Source organism: Bos indicus x Bos taurus, chromosome 5, assembly GCF_003369695.1.
Source record: "Bos indicus x Bos taurus breed Angus x Brahman F1 hybrid chromosome 5, Bos_hybrid_MaternalHap_v2.0, whole genome shotgun sequence".
NCBI classification, from domain to species: Eukaryota; Metazoa; Chordata; class Mammalia; order Artiodactyla; family Bovidae; genus Bos; species Bos indicus x Bos taurus.
The window spans coordinates 10,463,480-10,477,576 of NC_040080.1; the positions used below are offsets into that span (position 1 = coordinate 10,463,480).

The 14,097-nt window shown below is 52.3% G+C and overlaps 1 protein-coding gene across 3 annotated transcripts in view; it reads right to left on the reverse strand.

The window, feature by feature from the left end:
• Positions 1-6,769: 6,769 nt before the first annotated feature.
• The window catches only part of TRIOBP (TRIO and F-actin binding protein), a 59,101-nt gene continuing 51,773 nt past the window's right edge, over positions 6,770-14,097 (reverse strand). For all 3 annotated transcript variants that reach the window (XM_027540840.1, XM_027540839.1, XM_027540842.1), the window contains 6 exons: positions 12,339-12,441; positions 11,379-11,538; positions 11,185-11,298; positions 10,109-10,195; positions 9,105-9,268; positions 6,770-7,485 (listed from right to left, as the gene is read on the reverse strand). In XM_027540840.1, the coding sequence (XP_027396641.1) occupies positions 9,107-9,268; positions 10,109-10,195; positions 11,185-11,298; positions 11,379-11,538; positions 12,339-12,441 (626 nt within the window). In that variant the 3' untranslated portion in view covers positions 6,770-7,485; positions 9,105-9,106. The remainder of the gene's footprint in view (positions 7,486-9,104; positions 9,269-10,108; positions 10,196-11,184; positions 11,299-11,378; positions 11,539-12,338; positions 12,442-14,097) is intronic.

The window sequence follows — 14,097 nt, forward strand, 5'->3', positions numbered from 1 at the left end:
CAGGCAAGAACACTGGAGTGGGTTGCCATTTCCTTCTCCAATGCGTGAAAGTGAAGTCGCTCAGTCGTGTCCGACTCTTAGCGACCCCATGGACTGCAGCCTACCAGGCTCATCTGTTCATGGGATTCTCCAGGTGAGAGTACTGGAACTCACTAGCAGGACTCTTTTCCAGAGGATTTATCACAGAGCCCCTGAAGGGCGTGGCTGACATGGCAACAGATCCCTGCCACCACCCCCACCCCCCCGAAAGAGAAGTCTCAGGATGCCCTGACAAGTGATAAGTGGGAACCTGCCAGATGGGCTAAAGAGGCCTGGATTCTCGAAGGCCATGGAATTGGGGTTTGGACCAAGTTCAACCAGATCTCCTGGAAATGGCAAAGGGCAGGGGCAGTCGGCTAACCTCTGACTACAAATAAAAGATAATAGTTCCTGTTTTTGAAATACTGAATTGTGGGCCCCATGCCATGCATTGTACTTCCATCATTTCATTTAATCCTTATAACCATCCCATAACAATAACAATCACGGCAATAACATTTTTATTGGATTTTACTAGATCCCAGGAACTTTTCTCACCATGTTACATCTTTTGGCTCATTTTTGAGCTTCACAACATTCCTGAGAGGGATGTACTACTATTCCCATTTTACATATGAGGAAACTGAGGCACAGAAAATTTATATAACTTGCCCAAGTTTGCCTAGGAGCTAGGATACGGTTGAAGGACTCTCTGGGCCCCTTACTCCCCTGCCCCCACCGCCGACCTGAGCTCTTCCTTGCTCCTCATCCTGCCTCCCACAGGCATCAGAGGAGGCGGAAGGGAAGGGCTGCATCACCAGTGCCTTCTGAGGCGACATTGCCCCGCTCTTCCCAGAGGAGCTGTGGGTCCCTGGAGCTGAGGGGCAGAATCAAGTCTGACAAGGTGTAAAGAGTGAAGGTAGTAAGGAAATGACAAAACTTTGTCCTCTCCCCATAGCCCCCGTCCCACACACACTCCCCACTCTCTGTGGCCTGAGGAAATCCAACAGGCCCTTAATGGGCCTTTTCTCCCAGCCCGTCAGCCAGTCGCTTCTCAAAGCATTCACTCCCTGGGGCTGTTGGGAACCTACCTACTGCTCTTCCTTGGGGTCCTGTTCTCCTCTCCAACCCCCACTACATGCCACCCCTAAGGCCAACTCAGAGCCTTCACCAACCCCGTGTGCTGAAGGGGTTGTGCACACTCCCATCTTTGCCCAGATCCTCATCCTGAACGAGGGCAGTGCCCACTTAAAACTCCCCAATGGCTCCCCACTGGGTTAAGAATGCAGCTAGAGCTTGGACCCATGGTACCCACCCTCCTTGCAGTTTGAATTCCAGGTCTGGCTTGTTCCTCCAGCCTCATTTTGGATCCCTCTATATATGCCAACCTCAATCCACATACAGCTGCTCTGTCCCTGAATGGACTTTTCTTTCCATCTAGTATCTTTTTTTTTTGACCACGCCATGCAGCACACGGGATCTTAGTTTCCCAACCAGGGACTGAACCCATGTTCCCTGCACGGGAAGGCAGACTCTCAACTACGGGACCACCAGGGAAGACCTATCAAGTGCCTTTAAATTTTTATTTATTTTTATTGAAGTATAATTGATTTACAATGTTGTGCCAATCTCTGTTGTATAGCAAAGTGACCCATATATATATATAGATCTTCTTCTCCCATCTAGTGCCTTTGAACATGGTATTCATTTGACCTGGAATACGTTCTAGCTAGTTCTGGCTTAGCTCCAGGGCCACCTCCTCCAGGAAGCCTCCCTTGACCTCCCAGGCTGGATTTGCTGCATCCTCTGTGCTGACCGCACGTTCTTGTAATTAACTGAAGAGGAGTAGGTTGGAGGGAAGACAGGACTTTGATAGCAGCCCTGAGATTGAGGCTGCCCAGGCCTGGAGTTTCTGAGAAAGGTCTGGACTGGAGACAGACAAAAGCTGAGGACTATGGCAACCCACTCCAGTACTCTCGCCTGGAAAATCCCATGGACGGAGGAGCCTGGTAGGCTGCAGTCCATGGGGTCGCTAAGAGTCGGACACGACTGAGTGACTTCACTTTCACTTTTCACTTTCATGCATTGGAGAAGGAAATGGCAACCCACTCCAGTGTTCTTGCCTGGAGAATTCCAGGGACGGGGGAGCCTGGTGGGCTGCCATCTATGGGGTCGCACAGAGTCGGACACAACTGAAGTGACTTAGCAGTAGCAGCTAGTAGCAGAGATCAAAGACAGAGAGCAAGCTTGTCACAGGAGAACGTGTAGAAGATAGGAGAGCTGAGGTCAGACACTGGGGAACCCCAGCATTAGAGGGCTGATAGCAGAAGAGAATTCCACAAAGGAGACTGAGAAAGAGGAGCTGGAGAGTTAGGTAGAGAAGCAGGAACACAGAGGAAAAAGCTGGCTCCCCGTGAACCACCCCCCAGCACTCATGCCCTGGTGTTGTCCCCCTCCCTTGATCTGGGTTGGCCCTATGACTTGTTTTTGACAAATGTGATGGAAGCAGTGTCACAGCACTTCCAAGCCTAAGTCCTAAGAGGCATGTAGATGCTTCCAGCATCATTTGAAACTCTCTAGGGAAGTAAACCACCATGTAAGAAGTCAGACTACAGACTGCCTGGAGACTGCCGTGTCGTGAGGAAGCCCAAGCTAGCCATATGAAGTGACCACATAGAGAAAGAAAGAGAGATGTCCAATGGCCTCTGCTATCACCACCATCCCAGCTGAAGCCCAGATATGAGTGAAGAAGCCATCTACGATGGCCAACCCCAGTGACCATTCAGGAAACTCCAGCCCTGCCACTACTGACAGCCACTGCAGATCAGACAGCAAGAGAACTGCCCAGCTGAGCCCAGTCTACCCACAGGACCAAGTGTGGTAATAATAAAACTTTCTAAACCATTAAGTTTATAGATCATTGAAACAGTTGGTAATTCAATACCTGAATAACTCTGTGGCAGGCACTATCATCTCCACTTAAGAGGGTGGGGAAATAGGGACTTCCCTGGTGGTCCAGTGGTTAGGACTCCTCGCTTCCACTCCTGGGGGCACAGGTTCCATCCCTGTTCAAGGAACTAAGATCCCACAAGCTGAGAGACTCTGCCTAAGTAAATAAATAAAGACACTGTGCTTGCATGCCTAGGGCAGGGGTCCTTAAGTTTTTTGATAACAGGGATCAGTTTTGTAGGAAGACAATTTTTCCAAGGATGTGGGAGTTGATTCAAGTGCATTCCACTGACTGAGTTTGTTGAGCAGGAGGAGCTCAGGTGGTAATGCAAGTGATGGTGAGTGGCTGTAAACACAGATGGAAGCTTCGCTGGCTTTCCTGCCGCTCACCTCCTGGTGTGCAGCCACGTTCCTAAAGGGTCCATGGTGTAGGAGGTGGGGACCCCTGTTCTAAGGGGAAAAAGAGAGATGGGGAAATAAACCCAGAGAGGGATGTGACTTTGTGAGGTTCATGTAGTCTGCTGGAGGCAGCAATTGGGGTTTGAACCCAGACAGGTGTGTCTGATACCCTGCCCTGTGCTCTTTCCACAGCACTTGCTTGGCTGCCTGAGGAGACCAGACCTAGCAGCCAAACCATGTGGCTTTGGCCAAATTCCTGGTGTGACAGGTAATTGCGGTTTTACTAGGAGCTTCACCTGGGCACCTGCTAGAAACTTGGATTTCTTAAAAAACTAGACACGATTCAGGTAGTCAAATGCACAAATCATTGTGTGCAACGAGGTAGGTTTTTACATGTGACCTCCCTGGTCCAGATACGGAACATTTTTGGCACCCCAGAAATCTCCCTTGTGCCTACCACTAGTCCATGTACCACACCAGGAACCCAGAGGAACCCACTGTTCTGAAGACTGTCTCCATAGTGACGTTTTGCCTGTTCTTGAACTTCTATAAGTGGACTTGTACAACATGGACCTTCTTTGAAAAAAGGTATTTGACTGCGTCAAGTCTTAGAGCAGCATGCAGGATCTTCTGTCTTCATTGCAGCATGTGGGATCTATTTTTTTTTTTTTTAGTTGCAATATGTGGGATCTAGTTCCCTCATCAGGGGTCAAACCTGGGCCCCCTGCTTGGGAGCTTGAAGTCTTAGCCCCTGGACCACTAGGCAAGTTCCAACGTGGGCCTTTTTGTGGCTGTCTTCTTTCACTTAACATCATGTCTGGAAGACTCATTGTGCGGTTGCATGTGGCAGTAATTCTCTCCTATTTCCCTGTTGTATTCTAATGTATGAATATGCCACCATTTATTCAATCTACTGTTGACAGGCATGAGTACTGTCTTCAGATTTGGGCTACTATGAGTAAGGTGGACATGAATATTATTGTACTAGTCATTTTGTAGACCTCAGCACTCATTTCTCTTGGGTGTACATGCAGGAGTGGAAATGCGAGGTCACAGGTAGGTGTGCGTTTAACTTTATAAGAAACTGCCAACAGTTCCTCATAGTGCTGGTACCTAGAGTACTCCCACCAGCCCTGTGTGAGAATTCGTTTTTCAGATCCTCAAGACACTTGGTATTGTTAGTTCTGTTGATTTGAGCTATTCTAGTGGGGTGGGGTGGGGAGGGATATCTCATTGTTTTTCAACAGCTGAGGTGGGGCACCTGTTCATAGGTTGGCCTGATTTTTTAGTTTGTCTGGGAAGCCCTGCCTGCGGAGAGGGTGGGGTGGGAGGGAGCTGGTGGGGAGGGTGTTGCCACAGCCCAGGTGCCACATGGGCAGCCCGAGTTGGACTGAGAGAGTCACGGAGGCAGGGGATGGGCTAGAATGATGTCCAGGAGGGGCTGGTCTGGGGCAACAGGGCCTGGTGAGGATGGGCAGGGCCCTGGACTCAACTATCTGGTTACTGGGGCTGCCCACGGCATGCTTCTTATCCCATGAGACGGGAAGTCCTGAATCAAGGCAGCACCAAGCCTGGGTGATTTGATGGCTCAGGGATTCTGGTTCTTCTTTCTTTCTGTTCCACCATCTTTAGCATATTAATGAGCTAAAATGGTGGCAACATGGGGACTTCACCCAGCACTGTCCAAAGGTCAGGAGAGGCCTCCCTTCCTTGTGCCCCTAAGAGTAAGGAAGACCTCTGAGGATGATCTGCTCCATCCCTCCACCCCAGTCAAGACTTTCCTGGGCCATCTCATTGGCTGGAACTATATCCCATGCCCATTCCTAAGCCCATCACTACAAGGGAATGGGGCACATTTCCCCCACACCCCACAAGCTTGCTCCCCCATGGGTTCCCTGAACACACTAGGGAGGTTCACAGGGCATTTGCTCATGCTTTCCCCTTGGAATTGGAAAACCTTCCTGATTTTTTCATCTTGTTGTTTTTCAGTCCCTCAGTCGAGTCTGACTCTTGTGACTCCATGGACCCATTTTTCCATCTAGAAAAGTCATATTCCAAAACCACCCCCAAAATCCTCTTCCACCTGTGGGCTGGGGGCCTCCCCTGGGTTCCCACAGCCTTCTAGAACCCAACCCTATGTGACCTGTTTTTGTGGCCTCAGTCGGGGGCAGGGCCAGTTCTTGTTCAACTCTACACACCCAGTGCTCAGCACAGAGGTCCCCCAAGGGTTGATGGGAATAGCCGCAGGGGGTGAGGCTGCCTTGTCTTCATCACCTTCGCCACAGCCCTGCAAATTGGACAGCCAGGCTGGACTGATGGCATCTCAGAAAGGGGGCCTCTTCCCAGCCCCAGGTGGGGCCATCCACGATCAACACAACAGCCAACAGAGATGAGGCCCCCAGCGTGGTGGCCTGGGGTGACTGCTTCTACTTCCCCGCCCCTAAGCCTGCCAGGCTGGACAAAACCTCTGGGCACAGCGTCAACATGGGACTGGGATTGAAAAATACTCATTTGATGGAGAAGCAAATTAAGGCTCTTAGAGAGGGGCATGGCTTGACCAAGGTCAGTCATGGGCAAAGCCTCAGGTCCCAGTCCTTCCTCCAAGGCTGGCCCAGTGCCCACTCAGGGCTTCTCAAAATGAGATGCCCCTGATCCCTGGGCGGGGCGTGGGGCGCATGTTAAAGTGCAGATTCTGACTCAGGAGGTCAGGGCGGAGCCTGGACTTGGGGTTTCTCACAAGCTCCCAGGTACCACAGCTGCTCCTGCTGGCCTGCAAACCCCACGTGGAGCTGCAAAGCCTGGTGGAGAAACCAGATTCTCAACCCCACCCTCAGAAGCCCACATGCTACTCCTTTAGGAAGGGTGGAGTGCTGGAGGGTATGGGTGGTGAAGCCACTTTAAGAAACCCTGACCATAGAGACAGTCTTCTGTATGATGCAGGGAACCCAAAGCTGGTGCTCTGGGACAACCTAGAGGGGTGGGATGGGGAGGAAGGTGGGAGGGGGGTTCAAGAGGGAGGGGACATATGGGATGCCTTTCTCTCTCTCTCTCTCTCTATATACCTACGTGGGCTTCCAAGGTAGTGCTAGTAGTAAAGAACCTGCCTGCCAATGCAGGAGATGTAAGAGACAAGGGTTCAATACCTGGATCAAGAAGATCCCCCGGAGGAGGGCATGGCAACCCACTCCAGTATTCTTGCCTACAGAATCCCATGGATGGAGGAGTCTGGCGGACTACATATATAGGATAGATATACCTATATACCCCCATGTACCTATGGCTGATTCATGATGATATATGGCAGAAACCATCACAATATTGTAAAGTACTTATCCTCTAATTAAAAAAAAAAGAACCCCCAACCTCTGCCACCCACCCTGTGTAGGCCATCCAGGACACCAGAGCTGCCAGAACATTTTATTAAGTTAAGAAGGCTCATGGAGCAGGAGAGAAATGCCTGCACGGGGCGGCTCCCACAGATCCATGCCCAGCACCCCCTCACAGGAGGGGGCAGGGCTGTGGGGACAGCTGCCGGCTCCCTCTGTCCATCTGTCCCTCTGTCCAGAGTCCCAGGGAGTGGGTCCCCCCCAGGGCAGGAAGTAGTTAGTGGGAGGTAGGGTAGGAAGAGGGTGGCCGGCTCCCTGCCTCTCCCACCGAGTCCACCCTGCCACAGCTACTGCCAGGCCTCCGCTAGACCCCAGATGGGGAGACAGGCCCAGAAGCCCAAGCAGGTGGCTGGGGACAGAGTGGGGGCTGGTGCTGGAGGCATGTGCCACCAGGAATTGCTTTTTAAAACGTATAAAGTGTTTTTGGGGGAAAAAAAGGAAAAAAAAAATCTATATAAAAATCTCTTCACATATAAAATCCTGAAGAAGGTGCAAGGTAAGACCCAGTGCTAGGGGCGCGCTCAGATACGCAGAAAGTGTACATGTGTATGTGTGTGTGTTGCTATGTGTGTGTATGTGTGTGTGTGCATGTGTGTGGTGGGTGTGAGTGCACGTGGGTGTGAGCCCACAGAGGGTGGGAAGAAAGCTTGGCTTCTGACGTCCGTCCAGCAGAGAAGGAAGGCGATTGGTCCCCTTGGACTGGGGGGTCTGCAGTGGGCTGGACCACGAGGACCTAGAAGACAAGATTGGGGGAGTCTGCTAATTAGAAAAAAAACATGTACCCCAAAGTTCTCAGCAGCACTATTTACAATAGCCAAGACATGGAGGCAACCTAAGTGTCCATCGACAGATGAATGGATAAAGTATACATATATTAATACAATGGAATATTACTCAGCCATAAAAAAGAATAAAATAATGCCATTTGCAGCAACATGGATGTGCCTAGAGTTTATCATACTAAGTGGAATAAGTCAGATAGAGAAAGACAAATACCATATGATATCACTTGTATGTGGAATTTACAAAACAGAGACAGACTCACAGACACAGAAAACAAACTTATGGTTACCAAAGTGGGAAGTAGGGGTGGGGGAGGAATAAATTAGGAGTTTGGGATTAGCAGATATAAACTACCATATATAAAATAGATAAATAATAAAGTCCTACTGTATAGCACAGGAAACTATATTCAATATCTTATAATAAAATATAACAAAAAAATTCTGAGAAAGAACATATCTGTATTTCTATTGGGTTGGCCAAAAAGTTTGTTCCATAACACCTTACAGAAAAATGCAAACTTTTTGGCCAACCCAGTATATATAACTGCATCACTCTGCTATACACCAGAAACTATAGTAACATTGCAAACTGTAACACTGTAAATCAACTACATTTCAATTCAATAAACAGAGCAAGGGGATCTGGCTAAGGCCAGGGAAATGTGACCAGCAGGCCCTTCTAAAGCCTCTCAACCCCAAAGGCTGGGCCAGACCTGCTCCTCTGGGCTTCTCCCCATGCCTGGCCCACAGGGTGGCCTCTCCCGAGTGCCTTAGGAAGTCCCCAAGGACGTGTTACAAAGAGGAAGCTCCAGGTAGACAGGGCAGGAGGAAAAGCATCATAAAAATAGCTCAGAGGGATTTCCCAGGTGGTCCAGTGGCTAAGAGTCTGTGCTCCCAATGGAGGGAGCCTGGGTTCAATCCCTGGTCAGGGAACTAGATCCAACATGCTATAACTAAGACCCAGTGCAACCAAAAAAAAAAAGTCTCAGACCCTGCTAAGTCAGGGACGACTGTGAAACTGAGTGGGACAGAACATGGCCTCCAGTGATGTCTGGGGTGTGAAGCTCAGAGGAAGGAACCTGTGGGCGATTAGCAGACACACCAGCGAGCTGTGCTGCTGGGTCTGATGAGGAGGTAGGCACACCCACACCGGATCTGCCACCCAAGCCAGGCTGATCAGTTAGGGCACTGCCAGCCCTGAGGAGGGGCGTGGACGGTGCAGGGCTGCAGCTGTGGCTCTGTGTTAAGAAGCTTCCACTGTCACATGGCGGGGACAGGGCCGATAATCACAGACTTGAACTGGCTGGCCCACCTCTGAAGGAAACGCGCTCCAGCTCACAGAGCAGCCTCTGGGAGAGTCGGATGGATCCCCGGGATGGCCCCGAGTTGCCAGCGTCACTGTCCCCCCATCCAGATAGGGAAATGGAGGCTGGGAGGAGGAAGTGCCCTGGCTCAGGGGGCAGCGCAGGCTTTCAGGTGCAGACGAGCCTTGAGGTCACACCTCCAGCCTGGCGCCTGTGACGGCCTCCCCCTGCGCGCCCCGCAGTGCCCACCCCGTGGGGCCCACCTCTACTCGGCCAGGCTGTTGCGCACAGCCTCCTTCTCCTGCAGGGCAGCCATGGCGAGGCGCAGGTGCTCTTTCAGCTGCTCAATCTCCCGCTCCGACCGCGTCTTGATGTGGTTCAGCTCCACGTACACGTCCTGGTACTTTCCCGAGGTGAAGCGCTTGTCCTGAGGGCCGGGGAGGCATTGTGAGGGCAGGGAGCCCTCCCTCCTGGCCCTGCCCACCTGCCGGCACAAACAGCCAGGCCCCTCCAAGGCCCCCGGTTGGTTTTCTCCCTCTAGGTGGCCTCCCCAGAAGGTTCCCCTGCTCCACCCAGTGACACAGGTTTCAGCATCATTTTCATCCCATTTAAGATGAGAGCCGAGGCTCAGGGTGGTGAAGCTTCTGTCCGAGGCCACACACGCAAGTGAGTGGCTGGGAGGGCAGGTCAGCCCGGCCCAGGGTTTGGGCCCCTTCCAGGAGTCTCCCAGAACCACCAACACACAGAGAGTTGTCAAAGACACATGGACACGGCACCAAGGGTGGGTCAGATTGGGCCCCAAATCTCAGTCCCCCAGCTCCCAGAAACAGGTTTCTGGGAACGCATACTCCACACTGGAATGCATACTCCACAAGGACAGGGATTTTGGTCTGGTCCACAGCAAGTCACCCAGTACCCAGTATAGTGCTGAGCACATAGTAGGTATTCAATAAATATTTTCTGATTAAATACTGGGTTGGCCAAAAAGTTCATTCAGGTCCCTTCCATAAGATGTTATGGGAAAACCCAAAAGAACTTTTGGGCCAACCCAATAAAAACAACGGTGGCCTGGAGCAAATCACTTACCCTTTCTTAGCCTCAGTTTCTTTGTCTGTAAATGGGAATACTGACCCCTACATGGGGGAGGCACAGGGAGGGCCTGATGAGGCCAGGAGTGGCCGACACAGAACAGGTGATCACAGGATGAGGGCACAGCTGGATCCAGGGGCTCCCCACCCCTCTGGCACCTCAGCTGGCCAGGACTCACCTTCTGCATCATCTGGAGCTCATCTCGGAGGCACTGCACCTCCTTCTTTAGATACTGCAGCTCGTTCTCCTTCACTCGCAGCAGCACCTGAGGTCACAGGTTCCAGGCTGATCTGGGGCCAGAGTCCAGAGCTACCCTGGCCCACCACACCCCAAAGCCTGACTTCTCTCTGCTTTGGGCCCCTAGAAGGCAGGTCCTAACCTGCACCAGGGTCCCTGGGGGAAGACTCGTCCAGGAAGCCCTCTCTGATTTCTCCTTGCTCTCTCAGCCCATCTGTACCATGTGAGTGGATATCTTATGGTCACCCCTGCTGTGGTCACAACACAGCACCAGGCCCTCAACTTGAGGGCAAAGATCATGGAAAGAAGCCACAGTATGGCCCTACTGTGAGCTAGAGAGGGCTGGGCTTCCTCATTAACACCTCCCCAAACCTTGATGAGCAGGTACTGCTATTTTGACCTGACCGAGAAGGAGACAGGTTCAGCAGGGTGAGGGAGACTTAAAAGCTTAAGGCTTTGGAGCCAGGCTGCCTGGTTCAAATCCCAGCTCCCACACTGACAAGCCATGTGACCCTGGGCAAGGTACTTGACCTTCCTGTGTCTCAGTTTCCTCAACTGTAAAATGGGGAGAGCAACAACATCTTTTTCATAAAACTGCTAGAAGCTTCAATGATTTAGCAGATACAAGGGCTTATAGAAATGCCAGGCAGAGAGTAAAGCTGTGTACAAATTTTTGTTAAATACAACCAAAGACAAGGGTGATCCTGGGATCACATATACATTTTCTCATTCTGGCTTCTCTCAGTAAGGGAGGGGCTAGCTCCATTTTACAAATGAGCCACTAGGACTAAGAAAGGTGAGGTGACTTGCCACGGTCACACAGCAGGTAGGTGATAGGACTCAGGTGGAGAGCTTTCACCCAGCTGACCCAGGAGTGCTGGGTGCACAGCAGGCCTCCTTCCGAGCTGCCCTGTCCTCTCCCCAGGACAGACCCAGCCTGTCCGGGTACCCTCCCCAGGCCCAGGCCCCACGCCCCAGCTAGGAGGCCTGGCACAGGGTGGGGGGATGTGGGCACACCTCCAGCTCACAGGAGCTCCGCTCACTGCTGCGACCACAGCCGTTGCCCGTCCCCTGAGAGGCGATGAAACTGCGCAGCCGGTCAATCTCCTCGGACAGGCGGGTGTGCAGCTCCTGGGAGGGGTGGGGGATGGTCAGTGTGGGGGGGCCAGGATGCCCACGCCCCACCCCCACCCCCGGGGGCCAAGGCCCACCTGGTTGTGGCGCAGCAGCTCCTGGCCCTCCTGTTGGCAGCGCCGCAGCGTGTGCTCACGCTCCTCGGCCTGCCGCGTCAGGGCCCCAATCTCCAGGCACTTCTGCGAGTACTGCTCTGATAGCACCTGCAGCTCCCGCTTCAGCGCCTCCACGTCTGACCTGCCAGGGTAGAGTCAGGGAGGATGGCCCGGGTTCTCCGGCCCTTGGCCAAGCCGGGTCAGGTCATGCAGACTTGAAGCCACTCAGGACTTCTGATTCTTGCCCTAGTTTTGCCTTCAGCCCACTGTGGGGCTGTGAACTGGTGTGTCAGCCTCTCCGGGTTGTAGATGCCTCCTCTGTGAGGGGGGTGGGTTGGAGAAGCCCATCTCTTAACGCCTCTATAGCCCCAGCATTCCAGAGCTGTGCTCTGACAGGGAAGGACACCTACCGGCTTCTATTGTAGCCCCACTCTGTGTGTGTGCATTAGTCACTCAGTCGTGTGCGACTCCTGGCGACCCCATAGACTGTAGCCTGCAGGGCTCCTCTGTCCATGGGATTCTCCAGGCAAGAATACTGGAATGGGCTGCCATGCCCTCCCCCAGGGGATCTCCCTGACCCAAGAACTGAACACGGGTCTCCAGCATTGCAAGCAGATTCTTTACTATCTGAGCCACTAGGGAAGACCCTAAGCCAAGCTCTAGGGGACACTAAAGAGGGGAAGAGAGAGTGGAGACTGAGACTGGATAGACAAGAAGGGGCCTGAGAACAGTTGTGTGCACTGGTGTGGGGGGTCCTACCGCTTCTGTTCCCTACGCCACATGACTGGAACAGGAATTTCTGCTGGGGGCAAACTAACATGGTCCCCTGCCCAGGGGTCTCAGCACAGGTCCCTCACTCATAACCAGCAGAGTGGACAGCTGGGCCCCCTGGCTCAGAGGGAGGCCCTGCCCCCAGGCTGCAGGGCCCCATCACCCTCTTACTGGTGCTGCTTCCGGAGGCCATCTGGACCTTGCTGGAGAGTCCGTGTCTTATTCAGCTCCCGGCTCAGCTCCTCCTGGTAGGCTTTCTTCATGGCTTCAATGGCTGGAAGCAGGGCAGAGAGGTAGAAGGGAGATTGGGGAGGGGTCAGGAGCAACAAGTTCCACTTCCTCTAGGACTCCGCGTGGAGACAGGAGCAGAGAGTGATAAGCAAAGAGTGCTGGGCTGGGCTGTGTCATGGACTGAGTGGCTCTGGGTAAGCTGCTCAACCTCTCTGAGCCTGTCTACCACAGGAGGATGACAGAACCTGTCTGAAGGACTCTGCTGGGGAGACACTTCAGTGTCTGACCACCAGTACCTCTTGTTATTCATGATTTCTGGATAGGACTACACACAGTCCTCCCTGCAGAGCCTGGAAGGTTCTTTAACAAGGTCCATCTGCCTGGCCCAGCCAAATAGTCTAGAACACTGGCTCTGTGGCCGGTACAAATTTGTGTGATTTTGTGCAAGGGACCTAACCCCTCTGTGCCTTGAATCCTTATCTATAAAACAAGGTTAACAAAAAACGCCTTTCCTCATGGGTTACTGGGAGATGTGCGTAGAGCATGCAGAATAGAACAATGCCTGGCACAGAGGCAGTACTCAGACACTGGCCCCCACTGGTTTATTTTCAGTCTGCAAGCCCCCAAGGACTGAGTCTCTTTCCACACTCACACAGTGCTGTTGTGAGGATTAAACAAGTCCTCATTCATAGTCTTATCCATAATTCCAAAATCCAAAAGCTCTGAACACTGCAAGTGTTTCATAATTCTTTTGGTGCAATCCCCAACCTGAACAGATTCAAGGCTATTTCTGGTCATTATTATCCCACTTAAGAGCAACACAGAAATTTCACTGCAAAATCTTAGTGCTAGATTTCAAGGTGAAACCCAGACCCTGCTGGGGGAGGATATCCTGGGTTATCTTCCTAAAATGCAAAACACACTGACCCCAGGGTTTGGGACGAGGGGCCCTCAGTTTGAGTTCTTGAACACTGGCAGGTGGCAAGTTCCAAATCACATGACCTCTTTCATCATTTCTATTATTCTGCAAACCCCATGGAAGTGTCTAGGATGTGCCAGACACACACAGCAGGTCTGCAGGGGACAGAGAGGGAAAGCTGGCCAGAATCTTGGGTATACCTGTTCCTGACTTGGAAGAGCAGAGGGAAGGGTTTAGAGCATGGCTTTGTAGTCAGAGTGCTCTGTGCTCCAGCTCCATCTTCTGATACCTCCAAGCTATGTCATCTGGGATAAGTTGCTAACTTCTGAGCCCCAGCTTCCTCATGTGTGAAATGGGTTCACTCCCTGGGGCACTGCAAGGACTAAGGTTGCTCGTGTGTGTAACAGGGTTTGGTTAAATGCCGACGACACCTTGCCTTGCTCTCCCCTGGGTCCAGCCTACTGGCCCCAGCCCACTGGCCCAGTGAGACGGCGCTCATAGAAGAGCAGGGTCTGCGGCTGACCAGTCTCTCCCCAGCACATGGCACGGATTTTTGGCTGTGGAAAACAAACACACACTGCAGCTCAGTGTGTGTGTGTATGTGGCTTGACGTGGGCCTCCCAGTAGCCACAGGCCCCTGAGGAGAAGACTCTAACCCTAACCCATGGTCTGTGTGTAGGGAGAAATCAATTATTGCCTTGGTTTCCCCTTTGCAAGTAGGGTTAGAGGCCATATCTAGGGGCTCCTGACCCCTCACCCCAAGTTTGGCACCAGACCTTC